At 48.2% G+C, this 26,404-nt stretch overlaps 1 protein-coding gene across 4 annotated transcripts in view; it reads left to right on the top strand.

Annotated features, from left to right (window-relative positions):
* Ptpn3 (protein tyrosine phosphatase non-receptor type 3) overlaps window positions 1–26,404 on the top strand; it is a 109,085-nt gene that overhangs the window by 10,655 nt on the left and 72,026 nt on the right. For 3 of the 4 annotated variants that reach the window (XM_078047933.1, XM_078047931.1, XM_078047930.1), the window contains exon 2: window positions 21,028–21,182. In XM_078047933.1, the coding sequence (XP_077904059.1) occupies window positions 21,045–21,182 (138 nt within the window). In that variant the 5' untranslated portion in view covers window positions 21,028–21,044. Of the gene's footprint in view, window positions 1–20,692; window positions 20,777–21,027; window positions 21,183–26,404 lie in introns of all 4 variants that reach the window. The other variant, XM_078047932.1, reaches the window with a different exon arrangement.

Raw genomic sequence — 26,404 nt, 5'->3', positions numbered from 1 at the left:
TTCTTCCTTCTGAAGGCTGAATAATATTCCCTTTATGCAGTTGTATGTTTTGTTGGTCCATTTACCCACTGATGGACACTTGGTTGCTTCTGCCTTTTGCCTATTGTGCATAAAGCTGCCATAAGCGTGGGTGTGCAGAAAGAGATCATTTTGATACACTTAAAACCTCAGGTGGAATGTTGAGGTATTTGTGTAGCAGCCTTAGCCTCCTCCGCAGCCCACAGGCACCAGATTTCCCCTTCCTGCCACTTGACTGACACTCCCTTTGCGGACATGGCCAGAGACTGCTTACTTGTTAAGACCAGAGCCGAGTTCTCATGTGTCAGCCTATTTGGGCTCCTCATGCCAGGGCTCCTGTGATGCTGTTCTCCTCCTACCCCGCAGCCTACCCTGGCTCCTCCTGTGCTTTTACTTCCTCCGTCCTCGTTCTTACTGTCCTGCAGGCCATCCTAGCTCAGTGCTCCCGTTTCTGTCGCCAGGGGCTCCCACATCTGTGTCTTCAGCCTGGTATCTCTAGGCATTTCTGGTTCTCAGGACATCACTTCTGAACATTTCCCCATGAGTGCCCAGGAGTGTCTCTGCATATCTACAACAGACTTGTTACCTTCTTTCTTAAAAGTGACCTCTCTGTTAGCGATGGTCTTCCAGCCTAGAAAGCCCAAGGTCACCCTACTCTGGTCCCCGACACCTGCTCTGGAAAGATCTTGCCAGTCAGCCTCAGCACCCCTCCTCCAGCCTACCCCCTTTTTCCATCGCTCCCCAAACTGGCTTTTTTTTCCACATGCTTCTCCCATTGCCCCTGCCTTTGCTGATGGTCACAATAGGCCTCTCATGCCCCTCTTTCACATTATCACCAGAAACTGTTCCCCCAAAAAAGCATGTGGATCACCGGATGTTCTGCAGGCCCTGAACTGCCTCTCTGTGTGACCTTTCTTCCCGTCTTTCCCCAGCCCTGCACGCCATCCCTTTAAGCCAGGGCTTCCCCAGCTTGTGTGTTAAACTGCAGGTGCACATTAAGCAGGGGTGGGGAGCGCCCAGTGCTCTGTGCGAATGCCAAGATGTGGTCCGCAGACCACCCTAGAGGAGCAGTTGGACTCCAGGACACAGCTGTGTTCACAAAGCGCCACAGCCCTGTTTTCCGCCTGTTGATAGTATAAGAATTTTTAAGTTTTGTGTTCTAAATTTTTTGTTTCATGTAAACTTGATTCTGAATGTTTTCAGTCATAAAGGCAGATTCCTCCTGGCATGATTATTTGCTCTTGAAAGAAATTTTTTTTGTTGTTGTTTTTAAAGAGTTGAAAGAATTTTCAAAGACTAAGAAATCCTTTGCGACTGTACTGGGGTGGGAGGGTGGCTTGTGAGATGGTTTTCCCTTGACAGGGGCTCTGTCTTGTGAGGGACTTCAGGGCAGAGTGCTCTCATGTTTAGCCCTGTCCTGCAGGGCCCAGTGCGTCGTCAGGGAAGCGGGGCTGGAGGACCTGAGTTTGGAAACAGGATTTGAGCCCGGGAAGACGGGGCTTGGTGGGGAGTCCTTCTGGGGTAGTGATTGAGAGGGTCAGGGTACACCTCATGGAGGGCACACAGGTCTGGCTGGGGACTCTTAATAAGACTGTGCAATTGAGGAACCAGCTGAGGGAAAGCCAGACATTCTGGAGGTTTCCCAGGAGGTGGGCTTTGTCCTGGTCCAACAGGGAGGGGTCATGGAGGTGCAGACTGGGCAAGGTCCATCAGGCAGCTGATGGATGGAGCTGATTGTGTTTGCAACATCTGGAGGGATAGGAGCAAGTGCCAAGTGGTGATGAATCAGGTCTGCAGGGTGAGGGAACGGGATGGACGTCAGAGAAAGAGATTTGGACCACTGTTCAAAGACTTCATCACTTTCCTGACCCTCGTAGGTCTGTCCCTGTGGGGCTTCTGCACCTGGCCTCTCCCACTGGTGTGCACCACTCCTCTTCTATCCAGGTGCCAGCCAGTTCAGGACTGTCCCCCACTTAAACTGTAGACTCCCTGCCTCAGGGTGAAGGCTTTGCCCAGCAGTCGGCTCTGCCAGGTGTGGTGCTCAGTGTTATCTGTGTACAGGTTGGAAGCCTGGACCATCGCCAGCCCCACTGTCCCACTCAGTGGCCTGTGTTGAGCCCCATTGGGTCTCAGTCTCCACATCCCACGCAGGAACAATCATGGCACCTCCACCTCACCAGGTTGCATGAAGATTGCAGGATGACACAGTGGCACGTGCTGATTACTCAGGTGCCGGGTTTCTGTTCTTGGGACTAAAAGGCTCAGGGGTCACTCCAGTTAAACTGGGCTAACTGGGCTGCACGAAATAACCACACAAGAGACACAAATACCTTTTTCTTTGGGGTTGCTGTGATGGCTCCTCTGACCTTAAGGATCCGGAGGGAGAGAGAGAGAGAGAGAGAGAGAGAGAGAGAGAGAGAGAGAGAGAGAGAGAGCTCTGTCTTCATGATGTCCACTGTCAGCAGGTTGACTGACACCTGGGTAGGCCACACCCAAGGGCACAGTAAGAGGAGGGGACACACACAAGGCACTTCCATGGAAGATTCTATCCTAAACAGGGCAAGGGGTTATATTACAAAGGAACAGGTGAGCATAGCTTCACCCATGGGGCTGTAGCAAGACACACCCATTTCTGTGACTGAGCGCCTCAGCACCCAGCTGGGGAGTGTAACTCAGTCACCCATAAGGTTGGCCTCTCACACTCAGGCAGTGCTGGTTGACAGCCAGTGCCTGCCATGTGACATCTGCCCCCCATTTGAGCCAGCGGTCTTGGGGATGGAGAGAGCTGTGGTTTGTGTATGCTGCCTGGGCAGGGCAGGGCTGTGGGTGGACACTCTGAAGGTTGGCATTAGTTCCCTGTGTGGGTATTGAAGGCGCCAAAAAATGGCAATTGGTAACTGAAGCCAAAGCCTGGGAAGTTGGAATTGGGAGCAGAGCCTCTCCTCCCAGCGTGCATACCCGATGAGTCTGTTCTGGGGGCTTAGAGTGGGACTGGTGGGTCTGCAGGCTTGACATGCACTCAGTGCTGCTGGAGCTGCTGGTCTGGAGACCATCCTTTGACTGGAACATGATTTATGGTGGGGAGGCTAATGGAGAGAAGGAGGAATACAGATCCTGCAGACTGTCTTTTCCTGAACATCCATACCTATGATCAAGTTTAATTTGTAAATCCTGAGTTCATTCGATCCCCAGAAATACACACACACCCTCCAAACTTTGAATTATTTCTGGAATTTTCCATTTAATATTTTCAGACCCAATTAACCACAGGTAACTGAAGCTGTAGAAAACCAAGGAGCTGGCCCAGGGGAGGGGGTACAGTAAACCCAGTCTTCTGCTTGGCTCCTTGGAGAGAGCTTGGTGCACCCAGGTCTGGAGCCTGCAGGTACAGTTGGAGTTAAGTTGTGGGTGATGGTGGACGTTCCCAGGAGCTTTGGATCCAGTATGGGGCCATCTGATTTTGTTGACTGGTACTCCCTCCTTCTGAGTCTAGCTTCACAGTTAGATTCTCCTTAGAAGGTGTTGCTTTCCGCCCCAGGCTGAGTTGGGATGTACCTACCCTGGACTAACATAGCCCAGCAGCCAGTGGCTCCTCTGTCCTTGCAGCACTCACCACACTGAAAGGTGATTTTTCTGTCCCACTAGCCCTTGAGTTCCCAGAGGGCTGAGGCCTCAGCCAGCCTCTTACATACCCCCTGGGAGCCCGCCTCAGAGCCTGGCTACAGTAGGGGCTCATAAATCCCTAAAGTGTCATAGAAAGGGACTAGAGCAAATACAGAATTTTAAGAAGGAAGAATGTGTGCATGCTCTGACCAAAAGGGAGCAGGGGAGCCCCAGCCCTGAGCCAGGGAGACCCACCAGTAGGGCTTCAGGTGGGATATCAGGGATGTGGAGCCAGAGCTGGGCTGTGCATCTCCAAAGGAATGGAGGGTTCCGCCAGGGACCAGGGTGGGAGGCAGAATGGGGATTTCAACCCAAAGCCTGTACGTTGATCTGAGAAGCCAGGGCAAAGGTGCTTCTCTTCTGCTGTCTTAAGGAGAGGATGGTGCTCAGATGTAGGTCACTGAAGAACAAAAATTCTCTCCTGGTGCCTCAGGGCACCGCCATTAGTAGAGTCTAGGGCGAGTTCACAGACCTCAGTGCTCAGGGGGCACTTTCAGCCTCTTGTCCCTGAGGAATAGGCAGAGTCTCAGGGAGGTTCAGTCACTTGCGCAGAATTTCTGAGTGGGGATGGGCAGGCAGTGGGGGCCTGGCCTCTGCCGCCCAGGAGCTGGGACTTGGAGGAGCAGGTGCAGAGTTGGGAGGGCTATGGGGCCAGGTGCTTGGGGGCCAGCCCCAGAAGGAGGGAGCGGGTCAGGTGCAGGCAGGGTGCTGCCTGTGGTATGCAGAGTGAAGTTGGGAGGGAGGGCTAAGTCCTTGAATGCCCTGTGCACCTGTAAAAGCATCTGGTGACCACTTTTTCTTTAAAGTTCTATCAGTTTGATTTCCTTTAAATTCATTTATTGCTCTTTGCAGAAATGTCACACTCCTTTGTATTCTCTCAAATTCCTTTGTTCTTTTAATTAGTTCTGGCCTGCTGAGGATGTGACTTTATAACCAGCCTTTCTTAATCTTCTGATCACTTTCCATATCATTTTGAGGTTTTCCTATGGTTATTTTTACGGCTCACTTTAGTGGCTGCCTGAAGTTGGCAGTTAGCCTTTTTGTTTGTGATCTCTAAGGGGTTAAGTGTAGCTGGGGAGATCTTTGCAAATAACACTTTTTTGTGTGTGTGTCTGATAATCCTGACGGTAGTTTCCTGGGAATGGAATTAGTCACACCACCTCCCAGCGCATTTGGGATGGAAGGAAGCGCTGACACAGGCCTTCTCAAATTGCAGGTGTAAGCGCTGCACGCATTAGTTGATCGTTCATTCGTGTGTGCATTTATTAAGCACCTGTGGGTAGAGACTTCCTTTTCTCTGGCCAGGTCAACAGAGTGGCCGCTGCTTGCATCTTGGGCTTGACAGCTACATGTGGGAGTGTTTGACTGCGCATGATGTCCCTGCTCTCCCTGTCCTTGTCACAGCCCAGGAGTCCCATCAGCCTGTGGGTTCAGAAGTAACTTGTTGCCTCCATGCCACGGGGCCTGGCAGCAGTCACCTGTGCTTACGGAGCCACCTGCCTTCCCTCTGATGCTCGGCATTAAGGTACAGGCTGAGTGTGTCTTTTCCATCATCCCCGTGTCCTGCAGAGACTGATCAAGCTAGGGACTGCTCTAGGTCTCGGGAGTCAGCAGGTCACTGGTGAAGTCCAGCCGCTGTGGAGCTTACTTTCTAGTGGAGGTGGGGGCATAAGGCTGTGGGAATCAGGGCAACAAATAGTTAATAAATTCTGATAGGCAGAATTTAAGCAGACACAGGAAGGAAGCGAGGGAGAGGGCCAGGGGTGGGTCTGAGGGAACATCGTTCCAAGCAGGGGGAACAGCATGTGCAAACACCTGAGATGGGAGGGTCTGGCCCAACCTGGGAACGGCCTGGGGAGCTGTGTGGCTGAGCAGGGTGAGTGTGGGTGTGGGCTGAGGACAGAGAGGTGGCCAGAGTCAGGCCACGCAAGGTCCTTGTGTAGTGGAGTGAGATCTAGGACCTGGGGTTCACGCCTCCCACCCCCAGTTCCCAGTTTGGAGGTTTGGGAACCAAGGGCCACCCGGCTATTCAAAGCACTTCAGACTAAGCTCATGTATTTTGGCGGTGTCTCTACTCGGGTGATCCCTGCACGTTTTCTGGGGAAGGCCCTGGCAGTGGAAGCCCTTCCCTCACTTGCCCTTCAGCTTCCTCATCTGCACAGTGAGGAGCAGCCGGTGAGGGGACTGGTAAGGGTCGGTGAGCCTTCCCGGGCCGGGACCCCTCCTCCTGTTATTAGTTAGGGATGTTCGTTCAGTCTTGGGTCATTTTAAGTTAACTGATAGGAGTGTGTAAGGGACATTGCTGGTACATATGTCCGGCCTGTCTGGTTTGCTTCTTGTTTGTTGTGGAGCATCTCTCAGCCAGCGGGGGTGGTCTTGCAGCAGTCAGGAGAAGCAGGTGGAGGGAGGGGGCTTATCTATCAGTGAATGACTGATCACCTGCTGGGTGTGCTGGGGGTGGGGTGAGACCAGCCTTCATTACTACATACAAAAAGTAACTCAAAATGGATCAAGGACCTAATATGAGTGCTAAAGTCATAAAACTCTTAGACAAAACAGGAGTAAATATATCTTCACGACCTTGGATTCAACAGTGAATTCTTGAATATGATGCCAAAAGCATAAGCAACAACAGCAAAAAATATGTAAGTTGGACTTCTTCAAAATTAAAACTCATTTGCACCCAAGGGTGAAAGGACAACCTACAGCATAAGAGAAAATATTTCAAATTGTAGATCTGATAATATTCTAAATTTAAAGAATTCCCAATGCTTGACAAATCCAATTTAAAAATGGGCAGAGAGCTTGAATAGACATTTCTCTAAAGATACACAGATGGCCACTAAACCCATGTAAAGATGCTCAGCATCCCTGGTTGTTACGGAAGTGCAAATCCAAGCCATGAAGAGACACCACTGCACACCTGCCATAATCAAATAAAGGAAAATAGCAAGTCTTAGCAAGGATGTGGGGAAATAGGAAACCTCCTACATTGCTGGTGGAAACATCAAGTGGTGCAGCCTCTGTAGGAAAGTTAGGGTCCTCAAAAAGCTAAACATAGAGCTGGGCATGGTGGCAAACACCTCTAATCCCAGCAACTCAGGAGGCTGAAGCAGAAGGACCACAAGCTTGAGGCCCTGGGCAACTTAGCAAGACCCTGTCTCAAAAAAAAAAAAAAAAAAAAAGGATAGGGGATGTAATTCAGGGTATAGTGCCCTGGGTTCCATCCCCAGTACCAAAAATACAAAAAAACCTAGCTAAATATAGAATTACCATATGGCCTAGCAGTTCCACTCCTAGGTATATACTCTACAGAATTGAACACAGGGACTCAAAACAGATTCTTGTATGCCTTTGTTCATTGCAATTGTAGCCACAACAGCCAAAAGGTGAAAACAAATGATTATTGACAGATGTATTGATTTTTTAATATGTATATATTTTTAGTTGTTGATGGACCTTTGTTTTATTTATTTGTATGTGGTGCTGAGACTCGAACTCGGTGCCTCACATACAGCACTAGGCAAGCGCTCTACAACTGAGCCACAACCCCAACCCCAGATGTATTAATGTTTAAAAAACAATGTCATGTAGTCATGAAAAGGAAGGAATTCTTGCTATGTGCTAAAATAGGGAAGCATCTTGAACATATTAAGCTGAGTAAAACACAAAAGGTAGATTCCACCTCTGTGGGGATAGCTGAAAGGTAAATCCTTTGAGCAGAAGGTAGAGGTTCCTGGGAGGCGGAATTGGGGACGTATTGCTTAATGGGTACAGAGTTTCTGTTTGGAGTAATGAAAATTTTCGGGAAATAGTAGTGACAGTTGCGTAACATTGTGTGAATGTAATTAATGCCGCTGAGTTGTACTCTGTAAAAGGGTTAAGACGGCCGACTTTAAGTCCTGTGTGTTCAAGTCCTGTGTATTTTAAAATACCCCCGTTTTTAAAAGATCACAGTAGGTGTGTCTGGGAGGAGGCCCGCAGGTCGAGACCCCCTGGGTCTGGACTCTGCTCTGTTGCTGGGGAACCTCGGGTGCCAAGCCTGGGGGTTCCTTCTGATGTCAGACTCGAGTGGGGTGGCAGGTGTGGGGTGCCTGCAGTGGCTCCTCGAGATGCTCTGAGGATGCCCTCGTGGCCCCCCAAGTCCATCCTTCCCAGTGTAAAAGACTGCTGGTCTGGTAGTCAGAAAACGGTAACTGTGATGATTTTGCCCAAGTCATCCTCAGTTTCCTGTTCGTATGATGTGCCATTTTTGCCTGGGTGTTGGTCTAGCCCCTTCCTGTCAGTGCCTGCCCACTCATCTTTGGTGTTTTTGCTCTAAAGCAGGGCTCCTCTGGGCCCCACCGCCCTGTTTGTGCCTGTCCTTGGTCACATGCTACCTCTTCCTCCTCTGGGTTCATGGTGGATTCTTTTGAAATCCGAGCTCTACTGATTAGGAGTCACCTGAACACCCGGCCATGGTTACGTGCACCCACTTGGTGGAGTATTGTAAAACCGTAACAGAAAAGGTCAGTGATATGTTTGACAAACCTGGACAAATGTTAGATTGTGATCATGTGAAAGAGGAGCATATACAACCGTGCAGACGTAGATTACAGCTTTCTAAAAAATACACCCCAAGCAAACAAGACCGTGCTCTTGGTTGGCTTGTGGTGCTGGAGGCTTGTATTGTTCAGGTGCTCGGAACCACCTTGAGTTTGCACAGCCATCAAGGTCGATTTCCCTCGGCCTGAGCATCTCCCAAGGTTGGTTTAGACACTGCGAGGCTGTCTTGGGTCCTCCTTGCCCCAGGACAACCTTTACTAGATCCTTGACTTAGAGCCTGCAGGTGTGCCCCTGAAGTGACAAGCAGGGTGTGATGGAGCTCAAGTTCAGAGGGTGGGGATGAAGAGGGGCCCGGCAGTTCTGAGATCCCTGCAGGCAGGTGCCCCCGGAGGCGGGTGCTGGCTGGGCTGGCTGGGCTGGCTGGCGGTGCCCGCCCTGCACTCAGGACCTCCCAGAAGACAGCCACTGGTCACAGGGGAGGAGGGGCCTAAGGTCAGACCTGGAACTCGCCTCAGGAAATGGGATGGGCCACTCTGCTCTGGCTACTAATAATTAACCCGGGGATGGCTGCCTGTTAGGCCGGAGGCCTTTAGATGTCACGCGATGTGCTCCAGCCACACCTTTCCGAAAGTGAGAGGAAGTCATTGACGACATTTTCTCCATTCTGAAAAGCCCTTGTCCACATTTTAACATTTCTGAAATCGCTGTGACCTTCACAATCAAAGGGAATTTGGGGTGTCCTGTTTCTTTAAAGCATTTTTTCTGAAACACCTGTTAAATCAGTTGTGTCACCTTGCAGTAGAGGGAATATGGTAATAAACACCCAAATCATTACTCAGGTTTCTAATGTTGCAGAATTAATTAGGGGGAAACAAGGTTTTCTGGACCATTTCCTTCATAAGAGGAAATTTACCTACATAGGAGCCTCGGGGAGTGTTTATAAAGATTATCTCAAAAGGGTAAGAATATACCTGTAGTCAGTAGATTACAGGGACGGTAGTGATTAAGTGTGGGGCCCTTTTTACTCCCAGTGAATCACCTGTAATTCACCTTCTTCCTGGTTGTGTAGGTCAGTAAACTCAAGAGTTTGGGAGGTGTGTAATGCCTGGAACCAAGTTGGGGCTTTTGATCTGTATCTGGATCTGTGAGATGGGAACAGCAGTGCTGCCCGCCAGGCCAGTCCCAATCGGTGGTGTCAGGGGTGATGGGTGTGAAAACATTTGGAAAACTGAAGTCCTGGAGGACCAGAGAATGTTGCTCAGGACAGAGGCCACAGGATGGGAGTCAATGGGCCAGGGACTTGGGAGCAGAATGGGTGGAATGTGTCTGGTGGACCAGGCCCTGCACTGCATGGGGTGTGGATTGTTTGTAAATGGGGAAACCGAGGTATAGAGGTCAGTTTGTCCAGAGCTGTGTCAGCTTATGAGACTGGAACCCAGCTCTGGCTTTTTATCTTCCAACCCTTGAGCTGGCCTTGGTCTGCTGAGAGCCCTGGCCAGCCAGAGCCTCTAGGCAAAGATGCTCTTGATCCAAGTTGCCCAGTGCTCTTTGAAATCAAGGAAGGGGTTGTGTTTGTCTCTGTGGCTTCCACATCCCACATTGGGAAGGCCTCAGTCCAAATAGATGTAACCACAGAAGCAAGGAGATATGCATATTTTTAAAGAGCTTAAACACATCATTTTTATTTTAAAAAATAATTTTGTTGTTATTTATTTATGGTGCCCTCAGTGGTTGAGGGGCACTGAACCGCTGAGCCACATCCCTAACCCTAATTTGAATTTTATTTAGAAACAGGTTCTCACTGAGTTGCTTAGTGCCTCACTTTTGCTGAGGCTGACTTTGAACGCAGTCCTCCTGCCTCAGCCTCCCAAGCCACTGGGATTACAGGCATGTGCCATCAGGACCGGCTGTTTTATTTTTTTATGTGGTGATGGGATTGGACCCAGGGCTTCATGCCTGCTAGGCAAGTGCTTTACCACTGAGCTATCTCCACAGCTCCTCTTTTTTTATTTTTTAAGTGATATCTATACATTCCTGTATTTCATATTGTATGTTCTAAGATAGTCAAAGTGATGTTTTGATAATACACATCTGTTTCATTCAATTATTTCTAAGTATCGTTGTTCTGATTAGCACCGTCCTATGATTTTATGTCTTCTATGGAGTTGCTTTTCACTTGTTTTCTGAATTCATTTTATCAAGGCACCAAGCCTTGGAAATGTGAAAAAGCTGCATAAAAAGACATTTTATCTTGGTTTCTAGAGGCATTGGCAACTAGGCAGGGTGAGTGTGCCCAGTATTACCCGAGACGGCCCTGGGATCGAAGCCTTCCAGGCAGAGTTCTGTTGCTGGAAGGAGCCTTCAGCTGTGACGCCCAGCCCAGGAAAAGCAGAGCAGTGACTTCCCAGGCTGATAAGTGACAAACAGGAGGGTGCTTTGGGGGCCAGGGGAGCAGTAAGGGCAGAAGTATTTTTCTCTTTTTTCCTTGAGATAAAATTATGGCGAGGGCTACTGGTGGTGAGGATCGGGTTTCTCTGGCCAGGCTGCCACTGGCTTTGGATTCCTTGGCAGGAACAGTCTGGCGGGATGGTCCCTTTGTAGGATTCCAGCCTCTTGGCTGGGATGCGCTGCGATTAGCACATCTCAAACCTTTCAAAGTGACTTTAGCTGTTTTCTTTTCTGAAGTCTTCTGCTGCTTTTGGCTGTTAAGGGGTGGGGGCTGGAGCCTAAGATAGAAATATCCTAGACTGACACCCAATTGGGTGTGTCTGTGCCTGAGGGCAAATATTAGCACAGTATTTTTGTAAAGTTTATGCAACTTGAATCATGTCCCTGTAGAGTAAATTTATTCCATCCTGTTTTCCAGTCTGTTTGGAGCCTGGTGGAACTATTCGGAGGGAAAATGAAGAGAGGTTGGTAGCTTAATTTTAGGTAGAAGCTGCTAAATATTGAACATATTCCATAGTCAGTTTTTGAGCTTTCCAGATGACTTTATGTCTCTTCCTCTTCTTTTTATCTCCATGTTTCATGGTTTGATAAACCATTTAGGTTTTTTTTTGTTGTTGTTGTTTTGTTTTTTTTCCAAGAACAAGGTATTTATTTAGAATAATTTCCCATGAGAAGTCCATCCGTGGAAGGAAATCTGAGTTTGAACAGTGGTGGCTTGAATGTGGTTTACAGGTACAGAAGTAGCCCCTTGGCACTTGGGAAACAGAAGTCGCTGTAGAATCCCAGACCTAGAAGCCTGAAGTTCATCAATCTCGCCCTCTCCTGTGTCAATCATCCCTCCGTAGCCTTTTCAGTGCAGGTCTCATCCAGTTCCCCTGCTTGATGGCTGCTAGGGACCTCAAGCTCCCTGCCTTTCATATATATGTGCCTTGTTCAAAAGCATTGTTCTTCTGTGGAGAAATCTGTTTTTTGAACCCTTGAGGTTGAAAAAAAAAATCAGTCTTATGATGGTAGCTAGCCTGCATGTATTTTTGCTCCAGTGCTTAAAGCAACTTTTAAAAAAAAAATTTTTTTAAACAGAGAGAGAGAGAGAGAGAGAGGAGAGAGAGAATTTTTAATATTTATTTTTCAGTTTTTGGTGGACACAACATCTTTGTATGTGGTGCTGAGGATCGAACCCAGGCCGCAGGCGAGCGCGCTACCACTTGAGCCACATCCCCAGCCCTAAAGCAACTTTGGAAAGCAGGAAAATCTCCCTTCTTTCATAGAGAAGGAAACTGAGTCTCAGAGATGGGAAGCCATCTCTCAGGTTCATCTCTCAAGCTAACAAGTAGTCAACCTGGGGTTCCCACCCAACCCACAACTTCTGATTCTGAATCTAGTAGCCTTCCAGAGCCTACCTTGAACCCTGATTCCTCCCTTAGGTTTCTGAAGAAACTGATGTTATCCTCCTTGAGATTTCACTGGGATTTCAGTTACTTCTGACACTTGTGCTGAGTCTCTTTCCATAGACTTCCTAAACGTGCCTGCGTTTCCACCTCCAGCCTTTGCACATGCAGTTTGCAGTACCTGGAGTCTTCCAGGCCAGTTTCCTTTTATCTGACAAGATCCCTGTGAACCAGAGTGAATGGTCCTGACCCTCCCCCCCAAGCAAGGCCATAGCCCTGGGTGTTCTCAGTCCTCTAGGCTGCCTTCTCCCCCCAACTTGACACTTGGGCACCTCTGCCTTCCCTACCCCCACCTCACTTCCTGGCCTGGCCGGCAGCCAGGAATGAATTGAGTGAGTAAATGGCCCGGAACTCCTTTGCCAAAGTAATAACAAAGGAGGCTAAAAGTAATTATAAACAAGATCTGCTGGTCTGTGAGATTGCATCTGAGTCCCCAGTTTAGCTGGTTGCACAGAGGCTGGGGGGTGGGGGCTCTTGTGCAATGGTAAAGTCCTGGAAGTCATTCTCTGCAGCCCGGCACCACTGAAACACTCCACAAGCCATTTTCCCCAGGAGGCAGGTTTGCTGGCCCTCAGGCTTCTGGGTTCCTGGAGGGTCCTGGAGGGGCACTGGTGGGGAAAATTTGCAGTCACTGAATTTGCAGTCCCCGTTCAGTGACTGCATGGACGAGACCCCTCTCTGCCCTTCTCCTTTCTCCAAAGCCACACCACGCAGGCCACCAAAGCACCCTGTGTGATCCTAGAAGCGACCCTGGGAGAGTTGAGTCCTGTGGGATGACGGGGTGTCACCTCAGCGGCACCTAACTCTTCCATGAACACTGAAAAAGTAACTTCTGAAACTCTCACTTAAAGAAACCTCGTGAAAATGCTGTCTAAGTCAGGAGGGGTCACCTCTGGAGGGAAGGAAGATCTGGAATAGGGGCTTCTGCCATGTGTCTCGAGAGCAGTACACTGAAGATTTGTGTTTTTCCTCTACGAGAAACTTCAAGGAAAAAAAATATACTTTAAAAAAGAATCCAGTGACTGCATGTAGAGTTCTCAGCTTGAGAGAGTGCTCCTGGCCGGGAACAAACCTTGCTGAGGTAGTGCCCATCCCAGAGCTGAGCCCTGGGCTCCGCAGCAAGGAGCTTGATTTCTCTTTATAGCACCTGGGCCTCTTCCCAAAACTGCCCGAAGCTCCCCCAGCATTCTTATCTTGCCCTTCAGAGAGCTTAAAGCTACTTCTTGTTATCCTCCCAGTATCGGGTATGACTTTTTATTTTGTTAGTTTTGCAAGTGTCAGTGCTGTCCAACCTATAAATAAAGCCTATAAATAAATCCGCACTCCATAATAAGAAAACTATTTGACATTTTGAAGTTGTATGAGAACAAGGGTGCTAATTATGGGTCTCGGTTAGAATACAACTGATCCTACAAATTACTCTACCACTGCTTCCCAGAGGCATCCCTCAGAGATCCATTCCCTGAACCAAGTATAGGACCCACAGAACAGGTGACGTTCGCCCAGGAGGGTGCTTCTGAGTGCAAGGATTAATCACTGCAGGAAAGTTGGAGTATTGACCGGTGTTGTTAAAGTGACTTGTGTTTTATACCATTGTGGTAGAGAATGATACGAAGTCTTGAGCGATACGTTCATAAATGCACTTTCACTTAACATGATTTTAAGTACTTTTACAAAAGCATGCCCAAGTTTTTAAGAAGTTTTGCACACCAGTAGTTGAATTGGGAGTAGTTACTATCATATTCATCAGCAGGTTTTAAGTTTTAGATTTTTTTTTTTTACTTCATTTTCTTTTACTTTTTGCAGTATTGGCGATTGAACTCAGGACCTTGCCCGTGCCAGGCAAGTGCTCTTCCAATGAGTTACATACCCAGCCCTTCAAAATGTCATTTTAAAATAAGTGTTTGCGTTCATAGGTTCATGATAAATTAGTATACTGGCTTTAACATTAAAATAGCAATATGAACTGGGCACAGTGGTGTACACGTGTAATCCTCAGCAACTTAGGATGCTGTGGCAATAGGACCACAAGTTCAAGTCCAGTCTTAGTAATAGTATTATCCTGTGCCCCGCAAAAAAATAAATAAATAAAAAGGACTGGGATGTAGCCCAGTGGTTCAGTGCCCTGGGTACAATTTCCAGTACTGTAAAAATAAGTAAAAAATAAAAATATTGAAAATGCCTTAATGAAAAGATTTTTTTTTGATTTACTATGTATTTAGTAGAGATTGTTTACATTAAAAGCTAATTTTTAAAATATATAATGTATGGTTATACAGTGTTGTACTACTTAGGAAGTTTTAAAAACCACGAAAATGGAAGAAAGAAACAGAAAGTAATGTTATCAATTTAGAAAATTTGAGTCACAAGGAAAGATATTAAATACCATGTAGCAGTTGTAGGGTGATTTTGTTATCAGCTGCATATAAATTAAAATTAGTAAAGTGAATGTACTTGGAAGTATTTTCTAAGTTGTAAGGACATTTCACAAATTCAAACTAAAATCACTTGATTTTTAACTGGTTGGGCTGAATTTTATTAAGAACATTTGCAAAGCCTGATTAATCACCAAATGCATTCATCTCTTTCTTTCTTAGCTATTTTTTAAGACAATGCTAGTTGGGTCTTTCACCTATTTCTAAAAAAGGAGGTGCTTTATGCGGTACTGTGGTCATTTTGTCATATGGGGTATGACGAAATGTCCAGAATTGGTGTCTGTGAGTAATGCCAACTATTCTTGAGTGAACAAGACGAGACATCTGGTTATGTAAGAGCAAGTGACAGAGCCCTTGTTGAACTAGCTTTCTTCTCTATTTTGACATCAGTGCTAATCCTAGCACTGACATATAAACTGGGAAATCTGTTACTTCATCAATAACGATTTAGGGAGCACTTCTCCCACACTGAGTGATAGACAGCTGCTAAGCTATGGAAATTTTGTAGTTTCTAAAATATAAACAGGAAAACTGACATTAGGGCACCAGCCCATCCACTACCCTGGCTATGTGCACAGATGATCAAAACCAAAGGAAGCCTGGAGATGGTCTGGTTGAGGGTTTTACAGCCTGTGGTGCTCAGGCAGCCTTCACTGTTGTCTTGCGGTGAGGGGTGAGAGGGGGCTCTGCTTATTAAAAATGCATCTTCCATATGACAGGTAAAATAGAGCATGATTCCAGTTTGCATCCTGGATCAGAAGAATAAAAGGGTATCACCCCAAACAATTTGCAGCATTTTAATGTGGACTTCATATTAAAGTATTGAATCAATATTTTATATCTTCAGTGTGATAATTGTACCATGGTTATGAAATGTCTTTGTTCTTGGGAGATATATGCTAAAATATTTAGAGGTAAATATTTTAGCATATACATCCATAGCAAGTGGTTCTGAGAAAAGTGTGGGCTCATATTGGTAATGCAAAGGTAAAACGGTAACAGGTGGATTCAGGTTAAGAGAGGCACATGAGGTGTTTTCTTGCAATTCTTCTGTAAGTTCAAAAGTTTCTATTTTGAAAGAAACTTTTCCTGGGCCCTGACTGAACCAAAATCCCTGTAAGCTGTGCCCAAGAATCTTTTAACCAGCTCCATTTTTAAAAAAACAATAAGTATATATTTTTACAGTTTGATCTCTCTCTCTCTCTCTCTCTTTTTTTTTTTTTTGGTACCAGGGATTGAACTCAAGGGCACTCAACCACTGAGCTATATCTCCAACCTGTTTTGTATTTTATTTAGAGACAGGGTCTCACTGAGTTGTTGAGCATCTGGCTTTTGCTGAGGCTGGCTTTGAACTCCAGACCCTTCTGCCTCAGCCTCCTGAGCCTCTGGGATTACAGGTGTGCACCACCATGCCCGGCTTGATCTCATCTTAATTGTGCCAATAAATGATACATTTCTGCCCAAAAGTTTGTAAGTTTCATCCTTACCAGGGAATACCCACTTCTTTCGGAGGAGCTTAAGGGATACTGAGGCCTGGCTTGGCCTGGACCTTGAAGGTGCCCTGCGGCAGGTGGAGACTGATTGGAGAGTGTGCTTTATGTTTTCCTGTTTAAGCACCAGAAAGTCATGAAAGTGACGAGTGATGGTCAGGGCCCTGGTTGGCCCCTGGAGACTTGGCTAAATCGAAATGTAGCCCAGCCCTCTGTGTTTACAGTGATGAGGGAGGGAGAGCAGTCCTGGCACTATCTTCGCATTCAGTAAAAAACTTACCTACAGTCATCAAATGCTGGTATTTGATGAGACTTGCACTTGGCTTGATGAGTCATTGTCTCACATGGCTGATGGCACATGTTCTTTTCCATGCTAGAAATGTCCCTCTCCAGCAGATCAGTCATCTGTTGAGGTTCATAAATAGCAAAAACATAAACGAAGGAGTAAGAAAGAGCTTTCCTGAGTTCACTAGGGAGGTTGAGTTAGAGAGGGAACTGGACTTCAGAGAAGGCCTTGGATAGCTACCAGGAGAGGATTCCTGGAGTAAGTTGAAATGCCAGCGATAAAAGAGCAGAGCCTTTGGCTTGAAGAAGTCCTGGGCTGGAGGCGAAGTGTCTTCCTCTGGTGGCCACTAGGTGGTAGCATTGGCCTAGGTCAGCTTGAAGACTTGCTCAGGTTGGTTCCTGGAGCCAGCCACCCAGGATTCTCAAAAATCAGGTGTTTATGAGTCAAGACTGCTTTCTTCTTTATTTTTTAAACGACATTCTTGAGTTAGAGACTTAAGCATACTTTTAAAAACAAGGGTAGGGGATAGTTTGCATTTCCTTTTAAAATGATTCAAGTAGAGTTGGATTGGCTGTCTCACTGGTGTGAGCTGCTTGTCCTTCTTTCGGTCTGTGTTTCTTTGACTTTTGAAAGAATGGAGTTCTTCAGATCAGCATGGAGACAGACCCTTAAGAAACAAAGCAGCGCCATAACCTCTCATCCAAGGCTGAGAGCAGCCGGAGAGGGACAGTAGTGGGAGCCAGGCTATCCAGCCCTCCCACCAGGGCCCTGATGTCCCTCATGCTCGGGGTGTGGCGATTTGTGCCAAGGTGCCCTTGCATCTGGTTCCTTTGAGTTTGTAGAGCAGCTCAAGGGTGTATCGCACATCTAAAAATACTGCCTTTAGCTCTAGTAAGCACTTTATTTAAAGGAATAAAAATTTAAGGAATGAAACATTTATACTTCTGTAAGGTATTCGACATCAAGATAGTGTTTTCACTGAAAACTGTGTTCACAGAACAACCTTTCCTGGCTAGTGTGTAAAGCATTCTAACTAAAACTTAATTGTTTGATTTTTTTTTTTTAATTATGCAAAGAATAGGCTTGGCGTCCATGTTCTAAGTGGCTTCAGCTGTGGCTGTGATCATTTGTGGTCACAGAGGCCAGTGTGTTCCTGTTTGAGTTGTGGCTTTGTTGAGAATTAAGAGGCTCATAAAGGAAGCCATAGAAACCCTGAGTTCCCCAATTGCCGTGGTACAGGAAACAGGACAATTAGTCAGCATCCATTGTCCCCATTAGAGTGTTTAAGATACACTTTCAAGACAATCTGAAAACATCACGTGGCCCGATTATGTGGTCGTTCCACATCAGGCACACTCTTGTCAAGGTTCCCTTTAGGAACAATTGTAGGAAGAACATTTTTGCAACTTTCATAAAATACCTTTCTGTGACATGGTCCTTAGATTCCAAGCCCCTTTATGTGACAGAAGTGGATACAGGGAGGGCAAACCCTGTCTCTTCTGGTCCCCTTTATTTGGTCCACTGGCTGAGTGGCCATGCTGGGAGCCATCCTTAGTCATGGTTAAATTCACAGGTGCCACAGGTCGGGTTCGGGACCCCATGCTGGCATCACTGGGAGGAGCAGTTTGCAAGTCCATGCCCACGTGACTTTCATTGCAAGCTCCTGTTTGAAGTCACTGTAGGTTTCTTGTCCGAGCCACTGTGTGATCAGCTCTGCTTAAGGTGCTGCTCTGCAGAACTGCCCCCCAGCTTCTTCACATGCCCCACGGTGAGTGGCCTAGATTCCACCCAGCCTCTGTTCCCACCCCAGCCGTGGAGACACTGTCCCTCCACTGCCTGGCCCTTTGTTGGAGGGCCTCCCAAAGGGAATGCCATTGTGTGCCACACCCCAGCGTGCTGAATCACCCTGGGGCGGGGCCAGGACAGGAGTAATTTGTGAAAGCCCCTCCCCCCACGATGCTGATGTACACCTCCCACCAAAACCACACTTGGAATGATTCTATTGTATCTTTATTTATTTATTTTTTTTATTATTGTAACCCACCTGAGATTCTTAGACAAGAGCCAAGCAACAAAACTGACATTTTAAATTCAATGTGGGTTAAAGCATTATGGAACACATTTGTTGTCTTTTGGTAACTTTTTGTATTACTCAGAACATGCATCCCTGCTTCTGATGACATTTTCAATGAAAAGGGCAAGGTGGAGGTGTTGGGGTGGGTGGAATTTTATAAGTGATTGAATATGTTTCTCGGCACTGCCGGTCCCAGGAATTATTTTTTTATTAATATTTGAGATTTCCTGTCACTGTCTACAGAAGAATGTTGTTTTACCTGGAGCTTCTCAAATACGTTGATAAGAGACCTTGTCTTCCTGCATGTACCTTCTACACAGTTGTCACATTCTTTGAATTTTCTCTTTCTGCACCAGGATGTATCTGTAGGTCTCTGAAGCCTCATTCTCAGGCCCGCACTCTGCTTTGTCCTCATCCCTTCCAGAGCCGAGTTATTTTACAACCTTTGCTAGTTTCCCAAACCTCAGTCTCTGCCCTGACATTTAGTGCTGATTTTCCATTTATCTTGGACTTGCTCCTTTTAGGGCAAATGCTGGATGCATATCTTGGGCATCACCTGGGAGACTGAGGGACTGCTGGCACCCGAGTCTGCATCTTCATCAGTTCCCAAGGACCTCTGTGTACACGTTGCACTGGGACCCACTGGTCTGTGGGGCGTCTCCCCTCCACCCTCTCTCTCATCCCATCCTGTCTCCTGCTCCCTCCCATCCACGTTTGTCTCTCAGCTCTTGTTCCAGACTGGAAATCGTGGCTTTGTTTTCTGTTTGATTCTTCATTTCATTTTCTATTCATTCAGATACTGACTGACTGCCTCCCAGAGCTAAGTGTTAAAGATAACAGTCAGCAAACCCAGACCTGATTCCTGCCTTTGTGGAGCTCAGTGTCTAATGGGAGAAGCAACTGTTAAATACTCGCTGAATTGTACGTGTGAAATTCTGTGAAATTTGGATGAGAACTGAAGAGAAAGCAAGTCGTGCAGACAGGACTTGCATCTCAAACAAGGGGCAGCACATGCAAAGGCCCAGCTCAGTAGAGGAGGTTTATAGGGGATTAAGAAAGGATTTACTTGCCCTTAAGACCTTCATCTGTGTTTCTTCTTCCTCCTCATCCTGTCAGATCTACATCTTCTCTGTTCCTGGGATTGAGGGCGTGCCCCTCTGCACTGGGCTGCTGTTGTTTTAAAAAATTTATTATTAAATACAATGTTGTGCTAGTTTTCCCCTCACTATGTTAAAATACCCAACACAGGCTACAAATGAAAACAAAAGGTTTATTTAACTCAGTTTTGGAGGTTCAGGGGCATGGCGGTAGCACTGACTCAGTTCTTTGCTGCATCACAGCCTGGGGGATGGCAGTGGCGGGAGTGTGTGGGGGAGCCAGGGTTGCATCTCAAACCAGAAGCAGAGGGAGGGGACCGACAGCGTCAGGCCTGTTCCTTTAATAACAGCCCTCTTGAGAAAGCTACCAAAGGGGTCTCATAAGAAAGACCTCTCACTCCCAGTGATCTAGGGACCTCCTGCCAGACCCCACCTTCCAAGGTTCCACCGACTCCCAGCAGCGCCACCTGGGGGCCAACCCCTCAATCGCAGTGGAGCCCCGGGGACACACACTGTATTCAAAGCATAGCAAACTTACATGCAGAAAAATGTCCGAATCACGAATGTGATGGATTTTCAGAGTGGGAACAGGAGCGTGTTAGCATTCGCACCCAGACAGGCTGTGGAAAGCACCAGAAGGCTCCTTGGGAGCACTTTGGCACTCTGAGCAGAGGGACTGCCACTCTGCCTTTGATCCGCCTTGGTTGGTTTTGCCTGTTGAACTTTATGTAAGTGTAGTGACACGTGACCTGTTGCAGCCATCTTCTGTTATCCAAGGTAGCATTTGAGAAATTCTTTTCCTGTCGTCGTCAATGGCAGCGGTAGTTCATGTCTGTCGCTGGCTTTGTGACACAAAGCCAGCGACAGACATGAACTACCGCTGCCATTGACCCGTATGACCACCAGACTGCAGTTGGTGGGTTCTATGGTGGATGGTCATTTAGGTGTTTTTCAGTGGGAGAGAGGCATTTTTCAGTGTGGGACTGCTATGGAGATTCTCACATGTATCTTTTTGTGAATAAATGTACATTTTTCTGTTGGGAACGGACCAGGTCTGGGATTGTCTTGTCACAGAATGTGCATATGTTCAGTGTAGTAGATATTGCCCAGCAGTTTCTTGAAGCAGTTGCTCTGATGGATGCAAGTGGAAACCTGGTTTGTGTACACTTTTCTTTACCTGTTTCTCAGATAAGATTGTATCAAAAAAAGAAGTTTGAAAACCACCAAAGAGAATAGAAAGATCACCTGTGAAATACCTCAACAATGTGAACGGTAAGAGAATCACCCACGTCAGCGTAGACCAAAGTGTACACTTCTGAGGCGAGCTTCAGAAAATCACATTTGTCTTCCTCCCAGAAAGACTCTCGAGAGAGTTGAACAATAAAATTCTCCAAGTCGGCATAAAGAAAAAAGAGGAAGAAAAAAAAAAGCCAACAGTGGTGAAGGGCCTGGGAAGGCTAAGGTGTTCACAGGTAGCTGGTAATTTGCACATGAACTCACTGACGGTGTGTTTCACCTTACAGGTTACTCAACGATAGTTATGACCTCCCGGTTACGTGCGTTGGGTGGAAGAATTAATAACATACGCACCTCCGAGTTACCCAAAGAGAAAGCTCGATCGGAAGTCGTCTGCAGCATACGCTTTTTAGATGGCTTGGTCCAGACCTTTAAGGTTAACGTAAGTTCTCCACCTTTGCTTTCAATGCATTAGTGCTCCAAGGAAACGGTTCTCATCTCTCAACTTACAAAATGAAGAAAAAGATGATTTTAAGATGAAAGTTGAAATGTCAGGTCTGGTCTCTTGAGACTGGACTGGAAATACTCCTGGAGCCGTATCCCATGCCTCGCTGTTGCCCTCTCCTTTGTGACGTGACCCGTAGGGGTCTTGGCTGCTGCTGCTCCTGTGAAGTCCCCGCCGACCTCCTGAAGCAGAGCTGGTTCTGAACAGTGGTGCCGTGCGGGTGCCTCCTTGGATCCCACGTCACGCTGCAGTTTTAAAACATGATTATAATCATTAGATTACGTGTCACCTACTAAACTGTGGGCTCCTGGAGGACAGGGAGGGTGTCCTGGCTGGCACCGGGCTGGGTACACAGCAAGTGATCGTTAAATGTGTGAATGGGTGGGTCCTAAGATGGGCAGCAGGAGTCCTGGAGATCCTGGCTTTTCCCACTTAGCCCTTGGCAGAGCCAGGGTTGGGAACAGGCCTCCAGGCCAGCAGCTGTCAAATGTGGGGACCGTAGCAGCCCCTGCTGGCCATCCACTCTGGTCACTGTCTACGGTGACCTTTGCCTCTCTCCCATCTTCTGGCCAGTCCTAAAGGGCTCAACCCCAACCTTGAACCTCAGAAGGCCTAGTATGTGAGGGAAGGTGTGAAACAGAGACACACAGGAGAACAGTCTGGGGACCCAGAGCCCCTGCAGCTCCCACCCACCCACAAGCTTGCCTCCTGGTGACCCCAGGGGCCGGGATCTTGGTGCAGGGAAGGGGAGAGGAGCCCAACAGCATCATGGGTGCTCTGTCTTCTCCCACACTGGGAAAGGACCACCACCAGGAGCTGGGCCCTGGGCATCTGCCCAGGAGAGGACGAGACTCAGGTCATGGGCATTTGGTCTCTTGACCACAGAATGGAGGTGGTCAGTGGAGACTGATGTCCTCCGGACTCTATCCGCTTCCTCAGCTCCCAGACCTCCAGTTCTTCCCTAGGGTCCAGGAACCATTCTTTTGAGGGTGGGAAATATTTTTGTAGCAAGAAAGGAAAAATCCAGCAGGGGACTTCAGTTGTCTAGTTAGTTGTCTCCAAAGTCTGATTAGGGGGTTCACATAGACCCCTGCGACCTGGTGGTGGTTGTTTTGTTTTGGTGCTGGGGATCCAACCCAGGGCCTCATGTGGGCTGGGCAAGCTCTGCCGCCCCCCTGGGAGGGGTTTGTGAAGCTCCTCCCGCAATCTCCTCACAGGCTGATGCTTTAGGCCCTTTTGGTAGGGTCTGGCACATTTCCTCCAGAAAGCAGCTACTTTGGTTCTTATGTAGAGTTTCCTTTTCAATAACATGAAGCCCTGAGAAGGTCCCGGGTACTGTGTCTGGATGCTGCAAGGTAACCGTGTAATATGTGTCTGACTTCCTTGTTAAAATCTGATTGTGTTGGGGGTATTCCTCTTCCATATGGCTTCTTCCTGACCCCACGGTGAATGTTCTCTAGTAGGTTACTCATTTATCCATTCAGCAAGTGTTTACTGAGCACTAACTCTGGGCCAGCCTTTGTTCTGGTTACCGAGAAAATCATAGTGAGCAGAATAGAGCACAATCACTGCCTCTTGAAGTTTACAGCCCAGTGGGAGGAGATGGGTGGGACTGTCAGTTTTTAGACATGATTGGGGGGGGGCCTCACTGGTAAGATGAATGTGATGGTCTGGAGGAAGCACATTCCAGGAAGAAGGAATAGCAGTGCAAAGGCCCTGAGGCTCCTGAGGCCCATGTAGTGAGATTGTGGAACAGTATAGACGCCAGTGTGTCTAGAGTGGAATAAGCAGAAAGTAGCAGGAGGTAAGGTCAGAGGGAGAACGGGGGTGAGAATGCAGTGGGGGCTCGTGGAGAGCCTCTCAATCCTTCTGGGAGCGCCAGCTTTCACACTGTGTAGCTTTGGACAGAGACTTGACACGATCTGGCTCAGGTGTCACTTGTGAGGCCATGTGGGCAGTAGCCAGGGAAGGAAAGGGCCGAGGGACTGTGGACAGTCTCGGGAGAGATGCTGATGAGGGGGCAGAGCGAGCTTGTGGAGGTGGCTGAGCGGAATCCACGTCTGGAAACACTTTGAAGATGGAGCCAATAGGATTTGCTGAGAGCCGGGATCTGGGGTGTGAAAGACTGAGAGAGGCCTCAAGGTGACGCCAAGGGTTTTGGCCTGAACAGCCTGGCAGCACAGAGTTGGAGTTTACAGAGATGGGAAGGAAGGCTGCGGGAAGGGCAGGTTTGGGGTTGGAAATGACCAGTTCGGTTGTGGACATGTGAAGTTTGAGGGGCCAATTATCTGTCTCCATGGAAACGTGGAGATGAGGATAGAGGCACCCATCAGGCTGGGGTTATGAATGCAGATTTCACCAAGGTGGAGGCAGTGGGTCAAGCCATGAAGCTGGGTGAGACCACCTGAGAATTGAGTGGGTAGAAGACAGGGCTGAGGCCTGAGGTTTAAAGGGGGTAGAGGTGGCAGAGGAGGCTGAGGGGGACCATCTGGGGAGGCAGGAGAGACCACGCAGCAGTGTCTGAGGAACTCGGGTATAAATGCATTGTCGGAAGGAGACCAGCCCAGTGACAAGGCCAGGGCCTGCCCAGAGCGCTGGCCGTGGGTCTCAGAAGGGGCCCAGAAGTTCTTGGTGGTCACATCATTGTTCTCTGGCTGCCACCACCTGGAGCTTGCCATGGCCTGGTCCAGAGCTGACCTGGCGGAGCCCGAGGGCCTGGCTGCGGATCAGAATGTCCCTCGGATTGTGTGGGAGGTGGACATAGCATGTGACCAGGCTTGCTTCCTCTTCTGATCGGTGTGGCCCTGTCGGTCACCCCATGATCTGGTTGCTTAAGTAACCGAAAACGGTAGCCCTGATCTTGAGGATAGAGAAAACGCAAATGTGCTTCGCGCATGGGCCTGGGTGGAGCTACGCTCGCCTGTTCCTTTGTGATACTACCCCTTGCCCTGTTTAGGACAGAATGTTCCATGGAAACGCCCTTTGTGTGTCCCCTTCTCTTGCTCTGCCCTTGGGTGTGGCCTTCCTAGATGTCAATTAACCTGCTGACAGCAGACATCATGAAGCTAGACTCAGCCCCCTGAAACCTGACCCCCTGCCTCATTTGAATGGCTTCTCCTCAATAAAAGGAATCAGCACATGGGCTCTCTCTCTTTCTGCGGACCCTTAAGGTCAGAGGAGCCATCACAGAACCCCCAAAGGAAAAGGTATTTCTGTCTCTCGTGCGGTTATTTCATGCAGCCCAGTTCCCCTGGAGTGACCCTGAGTGTTTAGTCGCGTGGAACGCGACAGGTGGCGTCCCTGGGTGGGCAGGTGTGTTCCTGTCCGCGGGATGGCCGCGCAGTCTCCCCCGACTCTAGCCTGGACCGCTGTGCTAGGAGCGTCCCCGGGGAAGCTGGCTGGATGTGAGCCATTCCCACCCCAGCCAGGAGCCCGGGGGGCCGCTGGCAGTGAGCCAGGGCAGAAGAGGTGACCTCTTGTGTGTGGGGGGACAGGCCAGTCCTTATTAGAAATGTGTCTTTAATTCTATTTCAATTTCTTTCGAGAGTTGGGTGAATCATACGTAATTGATCCCCGTGTGCTGGAATCATGCACTGGAGGTGTGGTGCGGGGAGCACTTGCGCCCTGGTGTCAGTGAGACCCGAGTTGGGGTGATGGTGCAGGGCGCGGAGCCCCTCGGTGCCTCTGCTGCTCCCTGGTGAAGGGGCTGCTGATGGCTGTTTTGCAAAATGACCACAAATATTGGAGGTCAGATGTGAAAAGTGCCCCTGGTATTATATCTGCTGCTTGCAGACTTCCAGTAAGTCACAGCTGTTAGCAATGCGTAGTAAATGTAATATGAAGTCATATTTAAGTAATGAATAGCAAGGGGAGCAGATAGCTCTTTGATGCACTGACTTTTTAAGTCTCCTTGTCCCAAATGTGGGACGCCTATTAAAACTTAAACTGAATAACAGGTATACCACTTAGGGTGACTTTTGAAATAAATACCATGTTTTTATTTATTTTTTTCAATTTCTTCCTTTTCTACAAGGCATAAAACCCAGGGTTTTACATGTGCTAGGCAAGTGACCCACCACTGAGCGGCATCCCTAGCACTGTTTTATATTTTATTTTGTGGCAGGGTCTTACTTAGTTGCCCAGGCTGACCTTGAACTTGTGATCCCCCTACCTCAGCCTCCCACGTAACTGGGATTACTGTAAACTGGTGTGTGCCATTGTGCCCAGCTGATACTGCTTTTAGAGTTCTGTTCCTCTGAGAAAAGTAACAGGTGAATGACAACAGTGTTTGAAAAAATGTCTCTACCTATTTCATGTACATACGTAAGGGCATTGAAGCCCTCGATAATGATTTTCAACCTACGTTAATGAGCCTGTGTCAGTTTTGTGGAAATATCCTCACAGTTGTAAACTCGGGGATGGGATTAGGGTTAGGAGAGCCCCCTACAGCTTGGAGGGCGAGTGTCTCAGGACTTGGGATGTGGGGCCTGATCCTTCTTCCCGCACCCACCCAGATTCTCTTGGGGTGGGCGAAGTCCTGGTTGGACGAGGGGGCAGGACGGGCCAGAGGTGTGTTGGGAGATGTTGTATCTTGAGTTCCCCTTGCTGAACAGATCCTGTGAGGCTGCAGGAAGGGCCTGACTGTTATGGAATTCTCCTGGTCCCGGTCACCACGACCTATTTCCAAGTCCATTATCTGTTGTCAGGCACTCAAAAGAAGAGCTGCTCCTGCCGCGTCTGTGCCCTGTCCATTTCTGACTCACGTTGTCCCCATATTAAATGTTTTGGTTCAAAGGATTCCTGAGAAACCTGCCTGTTAAAATAGAATTTGTGATTTCCTGAACATGCCCGGCTATTTTTGCAGCCACGCCCCACCCCACCTGCCCTTCTAGCTTGCCTTTGCTGTGCCTGGCCACCCAGCCGTCAGCCTCAAGTGCCTGCACACCTAGAAGTGTGTGTCGTCCTCGGCCCTGTCATCCTTGCAAACCCAGATATCAGGGGTTGCTTCTGCTTGTCCCCAGGGGAGCTGACCGTTTGTACCGTCCCCTTGGGTTCAGCGTACTCAGCGGGACTTAATAATCCTTGTTACAGCCACTGCTTCCACGGCCAGCAGGAGAGGGACGCTGACCCTGGCTCTGTCCCATGCTCACACGCGCCTT

Source organism: Ictidomys tridecemlineatus, chromosome 4 (assembly GCF_052094955.1).
Source record: "Ictidomys tridecemlineatus isolate mIctTri1 chromosome 4, mIctTri1.hap1, whole genome shotgun sequence".
NCBI lineage: Eukaryota > Metazoa > Chordata > Mammalia > Rodentia > Sciuridae > Ictidomys > Ictidomys tridecemlineatus.
Note: the sequence above shows the minus strand (reverse complement) of the source record. Positions and strands in the feature narration are given on the sequence as shown.